The following is a 22,997-nucleotide window of genomic DNA, read 5'->3' as shown; positions in this document are numbered from 1 at the left end:
CAACGGTAATTCATCGCCTGTTTTATTTTTTTGGCACTTTTTGCCGAAACTGTTTTGCCAAAAAAAAACATCGAACAATATAGGGGTTGGGGGGACATAAAAGGGGTAGGGTGAGGTGGTGTATAGGGAATAAATAATAGGGGAAGGGGTTGGAGGGACCCCCCAAATAAAATAAAACTATTCAATTGTTTTTCTCGGCGTAACATTTCCAGCAAAAATGCAGTGAAAAAAAAAGGCGATGACTGAGCATAGAACGAGGGTGAGGTCCATAGAAGTAAGGGAGGTGAAGTAAAATAGGTGACAGAAAAAAACCTGCTGATAGAGGCGAGAGGAGGCAGAAGAAAAGTATCAAGTGAGAGAGAATGGAAAGAAAGAGAAACTAATGGCTAATGACAACACCTATATGGGAGGAGCATACCATCATATTACACCCTGCTAAAACATCGGCTCAAGGTCGTCCTTCCTCTGGCCTCATCATTGCAATCAGAAATCATAAGAATTGGGATTTGTCTTTTTGGGCCGCTCCTAACCACTATTTACTCATGGCCAAATTGTCATTGCCTGGAAGTGTGATTGCGATAGTCAACATGTACAGGAACCCAAGGGGTATCACTGATGACATTTTCTTCTCAGACTTAGCAGACCTACTGAACACAATTTGTCAGTCCTCAGAAATAATGAATGTTATACTAATTGGAGATTTGAATCTGCAACTGTCACCTCAGACTAACTCTAAGTTTAATTTGTCTTGTTTGAGATGGAGGTTGATGATGAAAGAAAGAGGGTTTATCATGTGTAATGGTGCCTTACCTGGAGATACCCCTGCCAAAGAGCCCCGGCAAAGGGGCTCCAGCAAATCTATAATAGATTATGCATTTGTTGACTCTCGCACTTTCGAGGCTGATAATGATATGTTAAATCTAGTCTGGCATGGATGTAATTTGTCATCAGATCGTTCTCTTGACACTTTTGATCAATGTATGATAGTGAACAATGCTAGAACACATTTTACATGGAATCAGCATGCATTAATCTCCTTCTGTAACAACATGGAGAGTTCCTATCATGACAGCGCAGTAAACAAGAGGGATTATACCTCCTATCTGTACTTATACAAGATACAAGTCCATGCGAGATCGACTATATATCATAAACTCAGGCATGAATTTGACACCGCAGTTCAGAGCAAAAAATCCTTGCTACATAAGCAAAAGCAAGTTGCTGCCACCTCCAACAGTGTGAATAAGAGACAAATGATTAGATCATTAAAATGCAATACAAAAACTGGCTCCGTTCTCATCATATGGTCATGACACAAGCAGATGGAGAGGCCAGGTTGTGTGCTATTGCCCAAAAGAACTCTGCTCAAATATGGTCCCTCATCAACATAGAAAACAGTGCAGCTCAGAAGCCTGTCCAATTGAATGGGGTGCGCGAGAAAGACTGGGTGTCCTTTTTTACGAAGCTCTATGCTAAATCACCCTGTCAACAACAGGGAGCTAATGAGCTCGAGCCAAACTTTGCGGGTTTGCTCATACTAGATGAGGATGTCCTGTTTTTTATTAATAAATTGAACAACTCTAGGGCACCGGGCCCAGATGGGCTGTCCAAACTAACATTTAAACAGAAACCCATTTTATGGGCAAAAATCCTGCATAATGTATTCAACCAAATAGTATCAACCAATGTAATTCCATCATCATGGCGCTCCTTTGTTATATTTCCCATTTTTAAAAAGGGAGATTGCTCACTTCCAACCAACTATAGACCTATTGCGCTATTGGATGCGCCTGGTAAGTTGTTTTCAAAGTTTATTTTGAGAGATTTCAACAAATGGACATTAGATCAGCACAGAAGGGCCCCTTTTCAAACTGGGTTTATCCCAGGTATGGGGACTAGCGTGAACCTCATGACTGTCTGCCATTATCGAACATCATCGTGCCCTGAATCAATCCTTGTATCTGACCTTTATAGATCTAAGAGCAGCGTTTGACTCTATTTCTAGAGAGCTTTTGTTCTCAAAATTGCATCAACAAGGATGCCCATTATACATTGTTTCCCTAATTGAAGCGCTCCACACAGCAAACACCATACGTATAAGACTCATATCTGATGGAAAACTGTCTGATCCAGTAGGGACGTGCAGAAGGCTGAGGCAGGGTTGTACCCTAGCCTCAGCACTCTTTAACTTTTTTGTTTCAGATGTGGGAAGAGTGTTTTTGAAGTATATCACTGATCCTCCTAGACTAGTCAATAAGTCCATTTTGCTTCTCTTGTATGCTGATGATCTGGTGTTATTTTCAAAGACGCCGAAAGGCTTACAAAATGCCTTGGATGCTATAGCCACCTATACTGAGCAAAATTGCCTAACAATAAACTTGGAGAAGACAAAAATTCTCCAGCATGGGGTCTGGCATGGATTCACATGCTCATGAATATTCCCCGTCGTCAGGCTGGGAATCCTCGGTAAAGAAAAAATCAGTATCAGTTTCGTTTCAGATCTGTCTTTCGTAGTAGTAACCAATCACTGATCTCTGCGTCATACTGACCACAGCCAATGACTGCCCTCTACCTAAGCCCCGCCTCTGGCAGCCATCTTCAGATTTTTACCGCACGTTCAAGTGTTGGGACCCTCGTACTATTGCTCTCGAGCGTTAGTGCTATTTTTTCACGTTTTTTCTCAAAAAACTTCTATTTTTCGGTCAAAAGAGCCTCAAGCTCCACCGTTTCTTCATCTGATCAACGGGGATCCGTGTCGGATTCGTCTACGCCCCTCAAGGGTGAAGATTTCGTCGAGCCACGCTTTTGGAGGACTCCAGAAGTTTCTCAGGCCCATCTCGGACATGGCCCAGGAGAAGGGAAGCTCGAAGCCCAGAAAGCTGCCCTGGATGCCAGCTTCAGAATGTCTTTAAGGAGGACGAACACTCCCTTTGTCTTTACTGCCTACATGAGGACAAGACGCACGTGGAGAAGGACTGTGCGTTTTGCGGCAATATGTCGGAGCGGACCATGAAGGACCGCCATCAACGTCTCGCCAACTGGCTGCAAGGGAAGAGCCCGTCAGGCGAGAAGAAGAAGAAGAAGTCCGAGCAGTCTTCTAAGACCTTTGAGGACGCCCCGGCGACGGGGGTCCAACACAAGGCCAAGCACCGCAAGTCCGCTGGCACCGGGAGAGCTGGACGCCCTAGCTCAGGCTCACGCGCTCGAGTTTCTAAAGAGGTGCCCGCGTGTCCCCCCTGTGGCCAGGAAAGAACATCACGTCCCTCAACTTCTCTTGGAGGTAAAGGCGATGCTCAAGAAGGGCGCCATCGAGCTCGTCCCAAAGAGGCTTCGGGGCTCCGGAGTTTACTCAAGATACTTCCTCGTGAAGAAGAAGACGGGAGGATGGCGTCCCATCCTGGACCTACGACGACTGAACAAATTCATCAAGGCACAGAAGTTCCGGATGGTCACCCTCCAACACGTTCTGGGTCAGCTGGAGGAGGGCGATTTCCTGTCGTCGTTGGATTTGGAGGATGCCTACTTCCGTATTCCCATCCTAAAGGGACACCGAAAGTTTCTCAGGTTCGTGGTCCAAGGGCGTCACTACCAGTTCAGAGCCCTTCCCTTCGGACTGAGGTCGGCACCCAGGGTGTTCACCAAGTGCCTCGCACCGGTGGCGGCGCAGCTGCGCCGAGAGGGGATCCACGTCTACCCCTACCTGGACGACTGGCTCATCCGAGCGAAGACGAAGGAGCTCGCCGTGGAGCACACAGCAAGGACCGTCCAACTTCTCACAGACCTGGGATTCTCCATAAACTATGCCAAGTCCCACCTGGTGCCTGCGCAAGACGCACTGTTTCTGGGAGCGAAGCTCGACACAGTGTCGCTTCTGGCCTCTCCGTCGGAGGAAAGGACGAGGGCCATCTTGGGCAAGGTGCAGCGGATGCTGGTTGCGGACGCGGCCAGAGTGAGGTCCATCAAGTCCCTCCTCGGAATGATGTCTTCTTGCATTTACCTCATCCGCCTGTGCAGGCTCCGGATGCGCCCGTTGCAGGAGTTCCTGGACGCTCGCTGGATCCAGACGACGGGCAGCTTCGAGGACAGGATCACACTTGACGAGAGTTTCCGACGAGCGATCCGGTGGTGGGGCACCCGCGCGCATCTGACGGCGGGCATGGACTTCCAGACCCCCGGCCACCAGGAGACAGTGACCACGGATGCCTCCCTGGAAGGGTGGGGAGCGCACACCGAAAATCTGCACGCGAGAGGCCTTTGGCTCCCGACGGAGAAGTCCCTCCATATAAACGTCCTGGAGCTCTGTGCAGTGTTTTGGGCCCTCAGGTCCTTTCTTCCGTCCCTCAAGGGCAAGGTGGTGAGGATCTTCACCGACAACACCACCACCATGTTCTACATCAGGAAACAGGGCGGAACCAGGTCCCCAGCCCTGTCCATGGAGGCGCAGGATCTGTGGCATTGGGCCGTCGCCCAAGGGATGTTTCTGGTGCCGTTTCATCTGGCAGGGATAAAAAACACCATCGCCAACTCACTCAGCAGGGAGCTGCACTCGTGCCACGAGTGGGAACTACGACAGGATCTAGTGGACCGCCTCTTCCGACGGTGGGGCACACCCCAGATCGATCTGTTCGAGACGGCGACAAACTCCAAGTGCCGGAGGTTCACCAGCAGGTTTCCCCAGCCGAGGAGCATGGGCGATGCTTTCTCGTTCCCCTGGGAGGGCCTGTTTCTATACGCGTTCCCTCCATTGCCATTGCTGATCCGGATCATCAACCAGCTCAAGAGGTCACGGTGCAGGATGATCCTCGTCGCACCTGCGTGGCCGAGGCAGATATGGTTCCCGGACCTTCTGGACTTGTCAGCGTCCCCGTCAATCAAGCTGCCAGTGGACGCGGATCTTCTCTCCAGGGAAGGAGGCGCCATCCTCCATCACGACCCGAAGTCGCTGAACTTGCAGGCCTGGCTCCTGCAGCGTTAGAGTTTGGAGGATACGACATACCGGCCGACTGCAGAGAGGTTCTTGCAAAGGCCAGGGCGTCCTCAACTCTTAAATGCTACGGACACAAATGGAAGAGGTTCTCTGTCTGTTGCCACGCACAGAAGATTAACCCTCTACGGATTACGGCTCCCCAAGTACTGCCGTACCTACTGACGCTGGCCAAAGCTGGACTGGCGCACGCGTCCATCAAGATTCATCTTGCTGCGATCTCCCGATACACCAGAACCACGGGGCGGACGTTTTTGTGGTCTCATCGTCTGGTGAAAGAGTTCATGAAGGGACTGTTCAGATCGTTCCCGCCGGTGAAGGCTCCGGCCCCAGCGTGGGAGCTCAACGTGGTGCTGACCAAGCTCATGGGACCTCCGTTCGAGCCTCTGCACTCGGCTCCGTTGAAGTTCTTGTCGTGGAAAACAGCGTTTCTTGTGGCCATCACCTCCGCACGACGGGTGGGAGAGATCCAGGCCCTTTCCTGCAAGGCCCCGTACTTGACTTTTCACGACACGGGGGTAGTGCTCAGGACGCACCCCTCCTTCATGCCCAAGGTGCCGTCGGACTTCCACCTCAACGAACCCTTGGTGTTGCCTGTTTTCTTCCCGTCGCCTTCGTCGCCGGCTGAAAGGACTTTGCACTCGCTGGATGTGGCTAGAGCGCTGAAGTTCTACATGGACCGCACGAAGTGTTTTCGGAAGACGTCACAACTCTTTGTGAACTTTGGACCTGTCAATCAGGGGAAGGCTCTCTCGAAGGCTTCCATTTCCAGATGGCTCTCCGGCTGTATCATGTACTGTCATCGGTTGGCAAACCGACCGCTGCCTGGCTGTCCAAGAGCCCATTCCACCAGAGCGATCGCAGCTACCACGGCGTTCCTATCTGGTGTGCCCTTGCTGGACATCTGCAGGGCTGCTACGTGGAGGTCGACGCACACCTTCACGAAATTCTACTGCGTCGATCGAGATTCCAGGGAGGAGTCCAGGGTCGGCCAAGCAGTGCTGCGCAACCTGTTCGCCTAAGGTGAGCCTGGTGAGGAGGTAAGAATTGCTTAATGTTGAGTTTGATGTAATGCTTAATGTTGAGCCTTTGCCACCTCCCGTGGTTGTGCATGTGTGTACTGCTATGTATTCTTTATTCATGAGCATGTGAATCCATGCCGGACCCCATGCTGGAGAAGGAACAAGTTACTTACCTGTAACTGTTGTTCTCCAGCATGGGTCTGGCATGGATTCACATGCGAACCCTCCCGCCTACCCCTCTGCGGCTCTTCACTTGGTCATACTGCCACTTCACGTGCTACCAAATCTGAAGATGGCTGCCAGAGGCGGGGCTTAGGTAGAGGGCAGACATTGGCTGTGGTGAGTATGACAAAGAGATCAGTGATTGGTTACTACTACGAAAGACAGATCAGAAACGAAACTGATACTGATTTTTTCTTTACCGAGGATACCCAGCCTGACGACGGGGAATATTCATGAGCATGTGAATCCATGCCAGACCCATGCTGGAGAACAACAGTTACAGGTAAGTAACTTGTTCCTTATACAATTCCATCCATAAAATAAGCGCACAAGGAAGTCAGCGCAATGGACTTTAAGTGGCGTCCAACTTGATACAGTTCAACACTATACATATCTAGGCTCTTTGATCACCAATCGGGGAGGTGCACTGGTTTATCAACAAACACTACAGGAGAAGGTAACCACTTTAACTCATCAGGCCAACATTATTCAAGCGACGTATGGCAAATTTACTATATCTCCGGCTATTACTTATTATCGCCAGAAAGTGACACCTATATTGCTATATGCATCAGAGACAAAACCCATACTGTCGAAGACATTTTGGTCCAGCTTAGAGGGAAAATATTGGCGTGCTCTCCTACAACTCCCCCAATCAACACCTGTGGCACTGATTCTTAATGAGTTGGGGTTGATCTCCTTGTTTGCTCGCTACATGTGGCAGTTGTTGGCCCTCTTCCGGAAGTGTTTGTTGGTCATTAAAACCTCTACAGTTTTGGGCTTACTATCAGATTTTGTCTTTTCAACAACTGACAAATTCATAAGATAGTGGCGAAAGTTAGTCATAGATGCCCTTGCGCTTGCTGATGTCTCTTTGTTGGATCTCCTGCAGAATCCAGTACGAGTAAAGCCCAAACTATTCCAACAAGATTGGATTGACAATAGGGAACAATGTACCCACTATTGCAATTTCAGCACAGAACTGTTTGCAAACTAAAAACATGGTCAACCTGAGCTTTATTTGCTGAAATCATCCTCGAAAGCACATAGAAACGATTGTATTTGTTTGAGACTTAATCTGTGGCTGACAAGACAGTGTTAGCTCACCGTAAAATAATCAAAACATCTGAAAACTATTGTCGATTTTGTCAAAAGGTGGAACAAGAAGAAACATTTTGTCATCTCTTGACAGAGTGCGTTGCCCTGCTTGATCAACATTTAATACATTTTAAATATCTTATGGAGTTATATAGGTCTCTTTCATCAGAAAATTTATGGAAGATAATACATTCTGGCTTTTTTACTCAAGCAAGAATAAGAGCACTTGCATTTTTGTATGACCTGAAACTCAATGAGAGCAACTTATGTAAAATAGCATCAAGCTGATAACATTGTATATAGATCCAAGATAACAAATGTAACCCTAATTGTGGTTATGTCCATTTTGAATCAACTGAGCCAATTATATTTTTTTTCTTTTTTCGCAATTGGGTTAACAATCCCTTCTGTTATTGCTCTTGGTTTACAACATAATTGGGCTGATGTTTAATTTGACATATTTTGGTTTAACATACTTGGCTTTTATTATTCATTTTGTACATTTTTAGTCAAGACTTGATTCTTGATTTTGTATGAATTGGACTTTTTACTAATGTTGATAAGGATTTCTCGATATGTTATTTAATTGTAATTCTAATTTTATGAACAACATATAAAGTTGATTTATATCAGCTATATCAATTAAAAAAAAGAAACTAATAGTACTTAGGAGGATAGAGTGACGGGGAAGGGTTGGGCTAAAGGAAGAGAGAGAAGAAGGTATACAAACAATTGGAAAAGGAATACATATTTTAGGGCAGGTCAATAGAGTGGGGCTCCTCAAGACATAGGCCAGGAGGGTGCTTCTAAACTGTTGGAGTGGGGACAGATCAAGAGCCAGAGTTAAGAGAAAGATTGGCATGTAGGGGAGGTGACATCTACTGCAGCCATAACTTGAGGGGGTATATTTACGAAATAAAGTAGGAGAGGAAAGGCTGAAGTACCCTGGGGTCCAACTGTAACAGGTGGCAGATGACCCCTGTTGTATTCTTAGTGATGTTGCCATAGTAGCAGAGTCCCAAAGCACAAATGCAAGGCCCCGATAACCTCTTCACCACAGGCTAAAGGTCCCAAAGCCAAGAAAAGACACAGGGCCAAGAAAGATACCAAGACAAGAAAGACGTGTTCAGGCATTATAAAATCCCAGAGACAGCGAATGACTATTTAACTCACCCTGGGCGCTGGTCTTAAACTAAGGCAGAAAAGGGAGGAATGAGGACTCCTGCCCTAAAGCAGGAGACATCCGGGTCCCAGAGCATTTGTTATACCAATTCTAATCCCATCACTGTGGATTCAGTCACCACCAGACCCTTTAAGTAACTAGAATAAAAGTAAATGTAGAATTTTATTTCAAACTGGTTTTGAGCCACCTGTTGATTCCTCTGCCATTGAAAAGGCCATCATTCAATTTGGTTATAATTCCTGTGTGTCTTTCTGCCTACATTGCTAGTTACCTTGAAGTCTTGTGTCTGCAAATAACAGCACTCGCTGCAGGCAAGAAGGATTCACTTACAATCCTTTTGTCTCTGTGAGTACACGGTTCTACATACTGCCCTTTGTACACTCTTCTCCGAAACTCTACCCATGCTCATTGTCCTCCATTATTGACCTGATCATGTTTTTGTGAAATGCTAACTGCATGTGTTGCTCTTCCTGACTCTAGTATGTCCCTGCCAGAGGATGCTGCTGCTTTGGAATACAATGTGCCACACCAGCTGCTGATGCTCTTCGAGGCGATGCAGTGCAGCAGAAAGAACGCCGTCCATCCGTATCGACTCATCCGCTGTCTACAGAAGCATGGCATAAAGTGTAAGAACTAAGATGGATCTACTGAGTCTTGAAGAAGGCATTGGGGGACATTTCCAAAATATGGGAAGGAAAGGGATGGCTCTTTGCAGATGACCTAAGAGTTACAACCGATTTAGCACTGGAATATAGAAAGAAGCATTTAAAGAAATGTAAACAGTGGTTAGCTAGATATAGTACAATACAGCAAGGTGCACAGTCATTCCATTTGGACATGGAACTATTAGGAGTAGAACAAGATAAGGAAGAGGTGTTGAATGAAATTACTTATGAAAGTGATCTGAGCAGTCAGGCTTAGCTTTAGGAGGGAGGAAGGTTGGCAGGGAGGTACAATTAGTCCGAACAGACACCACACAAGAACACCCCACACTGGTATAATGTAAAAATACAACTTCATTATAAAGGCACACATAAAATATTTATTATAGGAGAAAATAAGTACTCTGGTTACTCAGAACACATTGCAGAGCATAGTGTAGGTAAAAAAAAACAATAACTGGGCAGTGAATGCATAGCTCAATCCTTAATCTAAAATGTAGGCCCCATACATGTACGCTTTTAGATGTAAGTTAAGAGAAAGACCCCTAGGTAATATTGCACGCAGTCATGATGATAAGGTTCAGAGTTCAAATGTACCAAGCAGAGCTTGGTGCAGGCTTCCTATTATCTTCAGCATGAAGTATTCTACTTAACATATCTGCCTATAACACATTATAGCACTTAGAAGTTGAGCCCAGGGGAACACAATGTCCAACACTGCTAGGAGGGCTACCAAAGTCCAGGATATCTTTTAGAAAGACTAGACTAAGTGGGTCATTACGACCCAGGCGGTAAGTACGCCAACTTTACCACCATGGTGTAAACTATGTTTACACCATGGTGGATGGCGGATTTACCGCCCCATTCCAAGGTGAGTGGGGCGGTAAATCCCCATTTCCCATTTTACCCTTCCCCATTCCCATTTTTGCCCCATAGGGCATAATGGGAGTGGGGAAGGCGCTAATTACGCCACCGTAAATTACGGTGGCGTAATTAGCACCAAAGCGGTTTAGCGCCATGGATTTTAACGGCTGCTAAAAGCAGCCGTTGAAATCGGAATCAGGCGTTAAGGGTTAACGACGGCGTTAACCCTTAACGCCCGAGTTGTAATGAGGCCCCAAGTCCAGAAGGACATCAAGGAGGGAAACAGTATCAACACACAAGGATACAATGTATAAACTATGAATGAGTGCAGTGTACAGATTTAAAAGTCCCTAGTACATCAGGTGAAGTCTCTAAAGATGACCCAGGGTTTAGCAGGGAACTCGAGGGGCCTTGGGGGATCCTAGGAAAGTGTCACAGTACAGGTGAGTACCTTGCAGTGTAACATTTAAGAGTTCCAGTGTTGAGAAGAGTGGCCCGTAGGAACAATAGGAAAAGGGCAGGTAAGTCTGTTTCTTTCCACAGGTACCAAGAAGGCAGCAATCGACCCCAGAGGACACCGGTGGGGAGCCATAATAAGAGATGCAGTGGAGGGTTCAAGACCCAGCAGCCCCAGGAGCAAAGAAGCAGAGCAGCATTCAGGCCCCAATGTTATCCAATGGGGAAATGCAGTAGAAGGGGACCTGCAGAACCCGACAACCACAGACCACAGAGACCCCTAAGAGGGAGTATCTGGAATAACCCACCAACCCAGGGCCCAGAGGTCAGTACTTGCAGCGGTATCTTCTAGAAATTCGGTTCCCAGAATTCGGAAACAAAGTGGTAACTAACAATTTCTTTATAAAGGTCGAAATAAAGGTTCAGGTCATGCAGGGATTAGCATCCTGAGCCAACGATTACCCCAACGGCCCAAAAGAAGAATGATAATTCTTCAGTCGAGTGGGACGCACTATCCAGAAGTGCAATCCATGACAGAGATGGCTCCAGGACGACGAAGGAACCTGTACACAGCAGAGCCCAGCAGCTCAGCAAGCAAAAGTGGTCAGCACACACCCAGAAAGGACCCCTGCAGTAGGACAATGGTGGTGGCGACCAGAGACGACACAGGCAAGCAGATGTGGTGGGTTTGGGGAGTCCCAAACCTCTTCCAGGCAGCGGCAGCTTCCAAAATTAAGGCAGGATGCCTTGTTGGGAAACGGCAGGTAAATGTGGTAAAACAGCCCAGAAAACAGCTCTAGAATCGAGAGCCTGGCCCAGCAGAGAAGAAGGACAAGGACAGGATGAGGAAATCTCAGGAAGGGCACCCAGCAGCCACGGAACCAAACTAGAGCTATGCCCAGGCCACTGCATCCAGCCAGTATGTGCAGAAGAGGGCCTAGAAATGCAGCAACAGCAGGAAACAGCTGAAACTCCTTGAGCAGGAATTGGGTTTCCCCTATATAGTCCTTCACTCACCCCTGGGCCTGGGCACCTTATGGGCGACCCAATACAATATACCTTAAGTATAGAAAAAAGTGATGTAGTGGCAGGGACACTTTAGCAAACGTCCCTCGTACAACCAAAGTAAATTGCAAAAATAAATAAAGAAGGAAAAAGAAAAAAGTGTAGGGTTCCCATAAATTGAGACTGCAGAACCCAACAAATGGAATCTGAGCTAACAGTGTTATGCGGTCAAACAACCTTACAGTATCTAAAAGGTGTAGCAAGGTAATGTGAAGAGTTGAGGTATGTTTGGGGTGTATGGGGACTGTGTAATGAAATTAAGAATCAGAATAAGGGATGCTTTTTTCAGCTTCATATGTGATTAAGTCATTAACTACGCATGTATGCATGTACGTACGTACGTACGTACACATGTATTTGCAGGTCTTATAAAGTGCATACATATTCATCAAAGGGGCATATTGGTGCTGTAATGAATGGTAGGGGAAACAGCATTATCACTAAAACAAAAAAGTGGTCACTCATTTACCAAAATTAAGTAAGTTGTGCATTAAAAATAAAGGTTTTAAAGTTTTTCCTTGAAGAAAGGAGGTTCCCTGGAGTAGTGTGCCCACTTCTTTAGATCAAAAGCAAGTAGTCGATCATGGCTAGTTCAGAAGTGGGGTACCACGATAACCTATATCTGTATGATTCCGCGGATCCATGTAATAAAAAGCCATTGCCAGGTTCCCCAGTCCTATGCCAATAACACTCACTGGTACTAGCAGCCATGGGGCTGGGATGAGTGAAAGTGATCTCGAATTTAACAACACCACGGAAGATGTATTTGGAGTCATAAAAGGACCAACAAGAAGGTGGTAGGTATTGAGTGGATCCCACTTATTTTGGGATAGTTCATCCCTCCTGGGTAAGTTGATTGGATTGGATTGGATCCTCTCCATTTCCCCCAAATTAACCACACGATACAGAACTCTTTCCTTCCTTAAAATTTAGGAGAATGTTACCATGCATAATAGGACGCTTCCAGTTGCAGTGGGGACAGTGGCCGATTTACAGCAACTGCATTGTACTCTGTTGGGTTGCCCAAAAGACACCTCTGCAAACTTTGAAATGTATAGAATACAGCAATAGGTTAGCCACAGGATTGGGATAATATGATCTCAGTTTTGAGGCTAGCATGAAAACCCAAAGACTGACAGTAGTACAAAAGATCACCTTTAAAGCACACAATCAGATTTTGTGGTTCTTAAAGTTATTCACCTCTGCACAATTAAACATAACACAGCCACTAGTGGCCTAACCGCATGGTAAAGTTGCCTATTGAAGTACCACAGACAATAGGTGCCTGAAGGTGGCTCAAAGTTTCTCAATTTGGAGACCAGTTGCATAGAACATTCCGCTTGCAGACAAGCTCAGTCCGCATTCAGGGTTTAAAAAAAAGTGATAAAACAGTACCTCTTTAGTGACAGCTCCTCACAGTTTTGAGTTGAACGCTTCTTTTACCTAATGAACTCACAACACACATGTAGGCGACCAGCACAAAGAGGAAATGCATTTTGCAGGGCACTGTACAGATATGAGGGCTCCCTAACATCTGTGTTCTGTTATGGTGCAATGCCTGCATGAGGAATCAGATGAGTGGAGAAGAAGAGACTTACAACTGTAAGGTCTAAAAGGGAGGGGCAAGAGGGGCGATTAAAGGCACCGACATTACTCTGATGTTTAAATAAGCCTAGAAAAGAATGGGAGGCTATCACATGGGAGGTTGACTGAAACAATGGTCAGGAAATTATTTATCAAGGTAAGCTCAAGAGCAACATAAGGAAAATCTAACTAACAGAAATTGTAGTAGAAGCTGTAAGCATCTTCCAACAGTTATTGTGGAGCAAAACCGATAACGTATACGTATAAAAGGCATGGGACAAACACAGAACATTCAGTGCAATATAAATACGGAGATGGAGTCTCGGTAGAATCTGCTGTGTTTCAACAGTCAGTAAAATCAACAGACTAGATGCGGATGCCTGTCCATATCTGCCTCAATATTCAGAGATGCATGCAACTATGAGTAGTATCAGGGTGTGGGGTTTACCAGCAGGATATGCTAAAAATACAACAACAAACAAGATATTGTATATGCTACTGTAAGCAAGGCCTACCAATGTTTTAACCAAGGCAGGAAAAAGACTCTTGCAGGGCTGGGATCAGAACAGTAGGTCTTGAGATTGATAATGTGAAACATCTCGTTTATAACGAAATGAGGGGGAAAAACATTGAATGCAGTCTGTTATTATGTCAAGTTGTTTTGAATGAATAACCCCCACTGTTAATTAGAAAAAGGGCCCTGTATCCACTCATATATATGCTGCACCCTCTACCACACTTGCTTCAGGCTTATGTTGTTTTGTTGGCGTCTGAGTGTAAAATGTTTCTCCATGGAAAGTAAACGTTGTCAACAGTCAAACGCACATGCAGCGGTAAATGGCTGCTGACTTGTTAGGCAACATTTTCTTTTTGCTGCTTTCCCACCATAAACATCTATGAAACCCCCCAACTTGTTGCTGTTGTTTGTAACCTTACCTGACTTTTGAAGGTAAGTGTTAGGAAAGATTTCTTTTTGCTGCTTTCCTCCAATAGACTTCAATGGGGCAGTGTTAGGTAAGAATTGGTGCAGTCACACTCTGAGACTACACAACATCTATCTGCTTGGTATTAGGTAATCGACCTTTTGGTATATGTCTGTACTACATAAGTTGGTAGTGTGACTGAGCAAGGTCACAGAACCCAAACCACCCACTCCTATTGTGGATTACCACATTGGGACAATGGTTGAAGATTTAGCAAATTTAATACAAGGCAAGAAATTAATGTTCAACATACAAGTTATCACAGGAAGCTCAATTATTTACATACAACATCTATACATGATACAATTGGTGCTAACCCAAAGGCAATTCCTTGGGTTATGATTCAACACATATACAATCCCTGAAACCCTTGCCGGATCAACATGAAATACAAATGTAAATTAACAATACAAGGTGCTTCCATGCACTAATGTGAACAGTGTATATGTTGGACACTGGCACTTAAAGTCATATAGTCAACACGGGTGCGTTTTGGCCTTTTGGAGCTGAGTTGTGTGGCTGCTGTTGTGTAGGCCTTCATAAGGGCAGAGCAAACTTATAGTAGGAGTTGCCTGTGGACTCTGTCGGAGAAATCAGACAGAGAGGCAAAATCAGGAGTGTGTGGGGTTCTGTGTGAAATTTAAATTGATTCATTATTAATCAATTAATATGTTTAAATTTCACATAGAACCCCGCACACTCCTGATTATCTTTGTATATGCTTACACAATTCCTACACCCTGAGGTGACTTCAATCACAAGAACAGTAATGGCATTTATATATCACACTAGTTATACTTTGCAGATTCTGAGGTTGCAGAAAGGAAAGGTTTAGGGAAGGAAAAGGGTTAAACAGGTTCTCATTATATGTGAGGACACTTACATCTTCCAATGAAATCTAGACAAGCCATTCCCAGTAATAACAGTCTAAAGTAGGTTACCACCTATGAGGGACAAACAATATCAAATTCAATGGGCTAGAAGAGTCCACAGGAAGCCAGGACAGCCAAAGTCAATTTGAAACAGTCTTTGGAGCTGCAGCACCTCTTAGAATAAAAGTCTTGCACAAAGTTAGAGAGTTTGTTTGAAAATCACTTGTAGGGTCACAAGCTTTTACACCTGTGAGAAACCGAGTTGGAATGAACTCTAAAAGTGAGCCACTGCAATTCCCAACTGAGAAGAGCACGGCTAAAAGACAATGGCCCTCATTACGACCCTGGCGGAATTCGGAAAACGATGGCGGAAATGCAATACCGCCATCGAATAGCGCTCGGTGCGACTATGACCCGTCACCGCAAAGTACGATGCCATTAGCGACACCGTAGTGAACGCCAACACTAACTGCACCAAGCACGCGCGCGCGCCATGCCAAACCGTAAACACCACCATGGCGCAACGGTACGCCAATTCCGACCCCAGCGGACATGTACCTAACGCCATCAAGCATGGCGGAATGCACCATTCCGCCATGGTGAGAAGTACGGCATCGCGAATCAACCGTAAACGGCCCCACTGACTGCCCGTACACCGCTCCCTGCCCACAAAGTACAACTCCCCGTAGGTGCAACGAAGCCACAATGCAACCAGTGAAATGCACAAGTCACCCATGCATGCCAACGAACAAATGAACCTCAAGAGGGGCCAATGGGAGCTGCAGGGCACAGATGGCACGAATACAGAAGCCATCCCAATGGACATGACCACAGTCCCCCACCAAGAAACGCACGCAAACACAGGCACCTGTGACCAGCAATATTCAGAAAATCACAACATTCCACCAGTCCACCTGGCTGACCGGCATCTGTCACACAAAACCCAATCCCCCGCCCCTGAGCATGACAACATTCAAACTGTCATATTGGCAGCCCCCATCCCTGACCTCACGGGCTTCGTAGGCAAACGCGCCCAGTACAGGACCACGCAACAAAACTCCGAAGCTGGAACCCAATGCAGATCCCCTCACAATACATCGCTCCCCAAATAGGAATATGCCACATCACTTGCAAAGAAGAACGCTACACGGCCCATATCAGAATAGAATTTTAATGCACATCAATATCACCAAGCCCATACAGCCATCAGGCCATGAACTCCAAAACACATTTCACCATTGTGGGCTGCATCCGCAAGAAATGACCAGCCACTACTCGTGTGACGCCCTGTTCCCTCATGGTACACAGAGCCACATACACGTACGAAAAGGCAACATGGAAGCGCACAGAACCGCAGGGCCGTCCCAATGGGGAGGCACTAGTCCAGCTGAAAGGCCGAAATGTTGCTCCGAGCCACCAGTACTGCGTAAGGGCATGTGGCCCATTGGCGATCGTCCCATAAGATCGTAATGCTGCTCCACTGATTAACACGAAGCAGCAGGTGTCGGGAGTAAAATCCATCTGCAGGAGTGGCATACAGATGGCAGTGGCAAAAGGGGAGGAGAAACCTGTCAACCAAAAGAAAAGAAACAGAATAGAATGGCCATCAGAACTACATTCGAACAACTCACTTCAATGATCACACTAGATCCACAGCCGTATGCATGCAAGCCCACTCCAAAGGATCATCACCACCCCAAAACCACTTGCGAATCATAACTATCTATATCGAGGTGAAAACACCATCACAAACGAGTGTACCTGTGCATGCGCCTGTGAAAACAGAATCCTTCAGATGGGATTGGTAACGTGCATGGACACAAGTGTCTGAAGGCGCGTCGAGACAGGGAGGGCTCAACAAGGCCAGATAGACGATGGTCCCACTATGGCAGCCCTGCATCACATAGCGCAGGGGGGGCGGACAGATCCCAAGAAGCCCTGTACATGGCAAACACTGTATCAAATCACCTGCCCATGCATCCATTCATCATTCCCTCATCCCGTAATGAAAACGCCTGAATATTTACTCACATAACATTAGAAATATCCATTGAGTCTGTGCGTTATGCAGCCTGCAAAATCCACAGTGCCCCAGCACGTAATTCCAGTCTAGTGAAGTAACATGTATTTGGGAACGTCCTGCCTCATCGTCCACTACGCAATTGCGCATCCCATACTATTCATATCAATCATAGCATTCTCGCCATGGCCCCTGTCCCAAGGACATTGAACAATAGAACGTTATATTTGCAGTCAGACCTGTGGGCATCTCCTCGCCGCTAGCTGAATACCGAAAGCGCCGCCCTTCGAATTCCTCATTTGCAACATCACGTCGAAGAGGCATCTGTGGCCGTTTGAAAACACTAATTAATCCATCGAGTGCGGCTGTGTGTGAAAATGGCAACTGCCTTCACCCACGAATGGGACGCCCCGCCCGTCGTTGCAACTCGGTACAGTGATGAATGAGGGCCCACCGTTACTCGAGTACTACGTTCCACTGACCCTTCACAACTCTGTTCGCGACTGCACAGATAGTATGTGAAACAATGGGACCACAACAGAATGAACATATCAACCAATGTTACACGGCCATCGGGTACAAATACAAGATTGCAATAGCAAGATGCCATTCCACGTATTGCAGCGTTGTGCGCGGGACGTGCTCGGCCAAAGGGGAGAGCAGTTTGCACAGGTGGAATGAATCACCACAGGTGGAGGCCATTCAGCCTGGAAACACATAAATTGCACAGCCAGTCTCCTCCCACAACCACACCGAAATGCTACCGGCAGGACTCGCGATGTTGGCCCTGGGGGACCTGATAGCACTGCAAGTACTCCAACTCCAAGAAGAAGACGAACACCAACTACAACCGGCCGCACGGAGGAGACGCAGGAGGAGGAGGAGGCCAAGGCAGGGCCAGCAAGGGCCGCCAGCACAGCCACTACCACCACGCAGGCAGCCCGCAATCCCACGCCTCCGAGCACATCCGTTCAACCTCACTGATGAGCAGAACCACACCCTCTACCGTCTGGACCGGGACACCATAACCGCCATTGTGGACATGACACAGGCTGACCTTGTCAGCATGATAGATAGCCCAACCGCCATCCCACCCCTACTGAAGGTGGTGTCTGTACTCCACTTCCTGGCCACAGGCACCTACCAGCACACAGTCGGACAGTTGCATGGCATTTCTCAGCCACTGTTCTCACGGACACTATTGCAAGTGCTCGATGCCCTCCTGAAGCACGCAGACGACTACATCTCCCTACCACGCTCGGAGCTGGAAATTACCAACACGAAAGTGGGATTCCATGCACTTGGCGGCATACCGGGTTGCATTGGTGCCATCGACTGCACCCATGTGGAATTGGTCGTCCCACATGCCTTGGAGGCCCAGTACCGCAACCGAAAACAATTTCATTCTCTGAATGTACAAATGGTGTGTGACTCCAACAGGATCATTATGCATTGTTGTGCCCGATTCCCTGGATCAACCCATGATTCTATGGTCTTGAGGAACTCTACAATACCACGCTACATGGAGCGACACACAGGGAACAGATCCTGGCTACTCGGTGAGTCTCATTTCATGCATGATGATGTGGGGTATGTGATTTGGCAATGACCTGGCAGGAAGGGGGCGGGGGGGTGTGCGTACGTAGCAATGGCATTCCACATCATACGTTTATCGTCCACATACAGGTGATGCTGGATATCCACTGAAGAGATGGCTCCTCACACCAGTCCGGAACCCACGGGACCAGCATGAGGAGGACTACAACCATGCCCACTCACGTACCCGTGTAGTCATTGAACAGGCATTCGGCCTACTGAAGGGTCGTTTCCGCTGCCTCAGCAGGTCTGGCGGGGCACTCCTGTACCGCCATGAGAAGGTTGCAAAGATGGTGATGGCATGTGTCATGCTCCACAACATGTGCGTACGTAGAAATGTGCCCATGCCCCCTGACGCAGAACTGCAAGCACCTGAAGATGGTCATGATGAGGGTGGGGATGTGGCAGCACCTCAAGGAGTCTGCGAGGCACCGGAGGCCCGTGACATTCGTCAGCATCTCATTGATGTATGCTTCTAGCACTCACGCCTGGTGGCTGATACATGGACACGGGACTCGTGGCACTGTGTGTGTCTGGGACATGCACAATATGGACTGTACGCCTAAGATGGCCTAGTACACAAAGATCAATGTCCACACATCTCATTGGTTGATCGTGCACTTTTTATGGCATATGTGATATCATGTTGTACACCCTATCGACCCGCCACCCAAGTGAGCCCAACACACCCCCTCCACCCTCCCACCTCCCCCCGAACACCAGTGTCCAAAGATGCTCATCGTCCGTGGGCAGTCGCTATTGCAAGCCCCCTCTGCGGGTATCAGGGGCACCCCTGCCTGTGGAGCGCAGGTTCCTCCCAGATCTACGTTGGGGGCTGCCCTGGACGGAACTTGCAACGGATGATGTCTCTGCCTGCTCACGTCCATGCATGTCCCTAAGGGTTTGCGAGAGCTCAGTGAGCACACGGCGCACTGCGGCAAGTTCACCACATACGTCTTTGGACGTCGCATGCAGTTCCCCCCTCAGGCTCTCGGTGCTTCTCTCCATTTGGACTCTCAGGCTCTCGGTGCTACTCTCCATTTGTGCCCTTAGTGTCTCTGTGCCTCTCTCCATTTCTGCCCTAAGTGTCTCAGTTGATGTTTCTATGTCTGCCTTAGTTCCCCCACATTCATCGGCATGGTCCTTGAGGAGCGTGGCCAGTTGCTGCTGTTGCACGATTAACTGGTCGAGGGACTGTTGCCTCTGCTGGGCCATGGCCATTTGCGGGGGTGTCACAGAGGGGCTGTTGTCCTCATGTTGCCCTGCCACAGGGCTTGTGGGGGATGGCCAGTCGTCGTCTTGTGGGTGCCCCTGCGTGGTATCCTCATGTAGTACGGGATGGAACAGACAGGGGGATTGGGACAGGTCATGGATGGATCTGACTTCGACATCCCCGTCTTCTGTGTCGGAGCATGCTGCCATCAATGGGGTGTCACCTATGGTGCTGCTGCCACCGGAGGCAGTGCCTTCTGTGGCATCCGTTGGGGGGACCTGTGGTGGTGGTGTTGTGGGCATGCTGGCTGCTGGGGTGCCTGTTGATGTTCCCTCCTGTGTGCTGCCACCTGATTTGTGCTGCTGCCGTGTCTTGATGCGTGCAGCTGAGGTGGAGGGTCTTTGGCCGTTGGTCTTGGCCCTCTTTGCAGGTGTGCTGGTAGGGGTGTCCTACAGCTCGTCGTTTGGATCGGACCCTGTGGTGGAGTAAAGTAGGGCGAGCGTTATTAATGGGTCTGTGGGAATTGGAATGGCATTGTATCACATGCATTGGGGTGGTACCTGAGGGTGATTTGGGTCGGGGCCTTGGAGGTGCTTCCATTTGTGTGTGGAGTGAGGGTGCAGTTGTTTGGCAGCCTGCAGTTAGGGTGTGCCTGCTGCACGTGTAGTGCGTGTTTTAGGGGTTTTTAATTATTTATGTATTTATTGTGGGTTTTAACGTGCGCTATCAGGCCAATGTGTGTGGACGTTCTCCTGGACATGTGTTTCTGTTGCACTATGGGGACACATGGTGCTTCACATGGATGGACTTTGTGGTTTTGGCATTGTTTCATTAGGCCCACCTACCTGATTCTTCGGATGTCTGCACTCCTTTCTCCATCCCTCCGACTCCCTCTATGCTCTCCATTCCGATGGTGGAGGCACAGATTTCTTCCCAGGGGGTCAGCTTGATTGGTGATTCCGACCCTCCCCCGGTGGCTGTGGCAATGTTGCGGTTGGCAGAGAGTATGCTGCGGACGCGTATCCGCAGGTCGTCCCATCGCTTACGGCATTGCTGTGGGGTGCGGGGTGCGGTCCCCACCGCACTTACCCGCTGTGCCACCAGAGCCCATATGGCCTTCTTGTTTGCGAGTGCCGTCCTGGTCATTTGCGTGGAGAAGACGACGGCAGCATTCTCCTGGAGGGTCTCTGTTAGCACGGTGAGTTCCTCACGGGAGAAGTGGACCTGCCGCTTGCGGTCGCACGCTTTCTTCGCTACTTTTCCCATTTTTCTTGGTTTCGCTAGGGTGGATGACGGGTTGGGTTGTGTCTCAGGGTGGTGATTTTAGTGGTTGTGTGGTTTTAGTGGTTTTATAGGTGTACGGCGGGTTGTTTCCCGTTCCGGGCCCGTGTTTTAACTTCCGTTTCCGTATATTTCCGGTCACCGTACTTTACGGTAGGCGCACACTGCGGTGTCCGCTGTGATGGGTGGCGGTATTACACCTAGGGCGCCGTACGGCGGCGGTGTGGGCCGTTTTGGGGTCATTTCCGCCATCGCGGACTTTGCACTTCCGCCATGCCGTGGTGCTCGTGCCCGATGGGTCGGAATGGGCCGCACTTTGCTCCTTCTTGCAATGGCGGAAACGCTATTTACGCTGTGGCGGTCCGGTCAGTCACTTTCCGCCAGGGTCGTAATGAGGGCCAATGAGATAAGTACCCCAAGTCTAAACAGTACCTGTGGTTTGAAGAAGAGTGGTCTAACTGGATTCTGTCCTGTTACATTGGTGCAGACCCCGTGTTCCTGAACCTCAGTCGTGGGGACAAGAGGGAGGAACAGCACCGTTGTGGATCTCGGATACTGGTTGGGCTTCCTTCACTCCTTGGGTCCTGCACTCTGGTGAGGGGACTAAAGCTCTGGTCGTCCTGCTTCTGGAGGGTCCTTAGGAGACTCCTGGAACTTCTGGCTGGATTTCAGATGTTGCACTCGACTACGGATTACTCGACCCAGGGCACTTGGTTCTTGCAGCAGCGAAGAAGTACAGCCAGTCAGGGAAGATGGTCCAGTGGGGTTCGTCTCGGGGTTAGTTGGTCCCACTAACCCAAGGGAAGAAGTCCTCGTTTCCGGAGCTTCTTGGTCGAATTGAAGAAGGAGTTTCAGTACAGCAGCAGGGCTTCACCGGGCAATTCAAAGGACAGGGAGGATGCAGTAAGCTTCGTTCATGGTTTCTTTGTTGGGTATTTCTCCCAGTGGTCGACTCTGCCTCTAGTCCCAAAACCCTTGCCTTTTAAGAAGGTTTCTCCCATTCATGCACAGCCTAGGCTGTCAATCACACAGCAGGGTACAGCCAGCCAACCAGGACTGGTTGCATTCAGGCACTCCTAGAGACAAAGGACAGGGGAGTTTTGGGAACCTCCCTCACATCCTGCCTTTCCAGACACACTGGAGCCAGAGGTGGGCTTCAGGGCTGAATCCTGCCAAAGGCACATCTAACGAAGGGCTCAAACCTGGCTCAACGCACAGAGTAAAACCCAAGAAAGACCTCACAAACATAAAAAGAAGACCGGGGCCATTTTGACGAAATGGTCACCCATTGGGGCTGTACTGCAGCTGAGGGTTCAGCCCGCCGTAAAAAAAAAGCACAAATTAGGAGAATTAAACCACTGCCACTAGCCATTTAAAGTAGTGAGGGTAACATAAACATGTTACATGAGAATGTAAGATTAGGGGCTATTAGGTCCCCCCCAACACACCACATAAGATGGTGTGTGCTGGACCTACAAAAAGAAATGTTAAGTAAAGACATTTTCACTTTACTATTCTTGGGAACTGTAGTTCACACGAGCAAAAGTAGTTAAACCTTATGAGATTTCTCTGTGACACTGCACTGAAGGTTCTGTGTGTCACTATACAAAAAGTAGTTGCCTATGGAGTTTGTCTTCCAAGCTGCACACAGCACCCTAAAGTGAAGTGCAGGTAGTATACTTTGGTGTGTTTCCTTGGAATGTTTTCTTCTGTGGCTTTTTGGTTACAAATGAAATGTGTCCAGGATTTGCAGGTGGCAGCAGATACATTTCTACAGTGTTTTAAACATATTACGTGCGCACTTTTGCAATTAATGCAAATGGCTACTAAGAGGGGCTAGCACTCTAAAATGGCCATACCATGAGATTCTCGCCTGTTCTCTGGCCATATTC

General features: G+C 48.1%; 1 protein-coding gene across 4 annotated transcripts in view; it reads left to right on the top strand.

Moving 5' to 3' along the window:
- The window catches only part of USP18 (ubiquitin specific peptidase 18), a 376,292-nt gene that overhangs the window by 172,497 nt on the left and 180,798 nt on the right, over positions 1 to 22,997 (top strand). For all 4 annotated transcript variants that reach the window (XR_011281791.1, XR_011281790.1, XM_069628683.1 and 1 more), the window contains one exon: positions 8,990 to 9,135. Coding sequence is in view for 2 of the 4 variants with exons in the window: in XM_069628683.1 (XP_069484784.1) it covers positions 8,990 to 9,135 (146 nt within the window). In the remaining 2 variants the exon portion in view is untranslated. The remainder of the gene's footprint in view (positions 1 to 8,989; positions 9,136 to 22,997) is intronic.

This window comes from Ambystoma mexicanum, chromosome 12, assembly GCF_040938575.1.
Source record: "Ambystoma mexicanum isolate Mex_15411 chromosome 12, UKY_AmexF1_1, whole genome shotgun sequence".
In the NCBI taxonomy this organism is placed as follows: Eukaryota; Metazoa; Chordata; class Amphibia; order Caudata; family Ambystomatidae; genus Ambystoma; species Ambystoma mexicanum.
The sequence above is the reverse complement of the archived record's forward strand: the minus strand, read 5'-3'. Positions and strand labels throughout refer to the sequence as shown.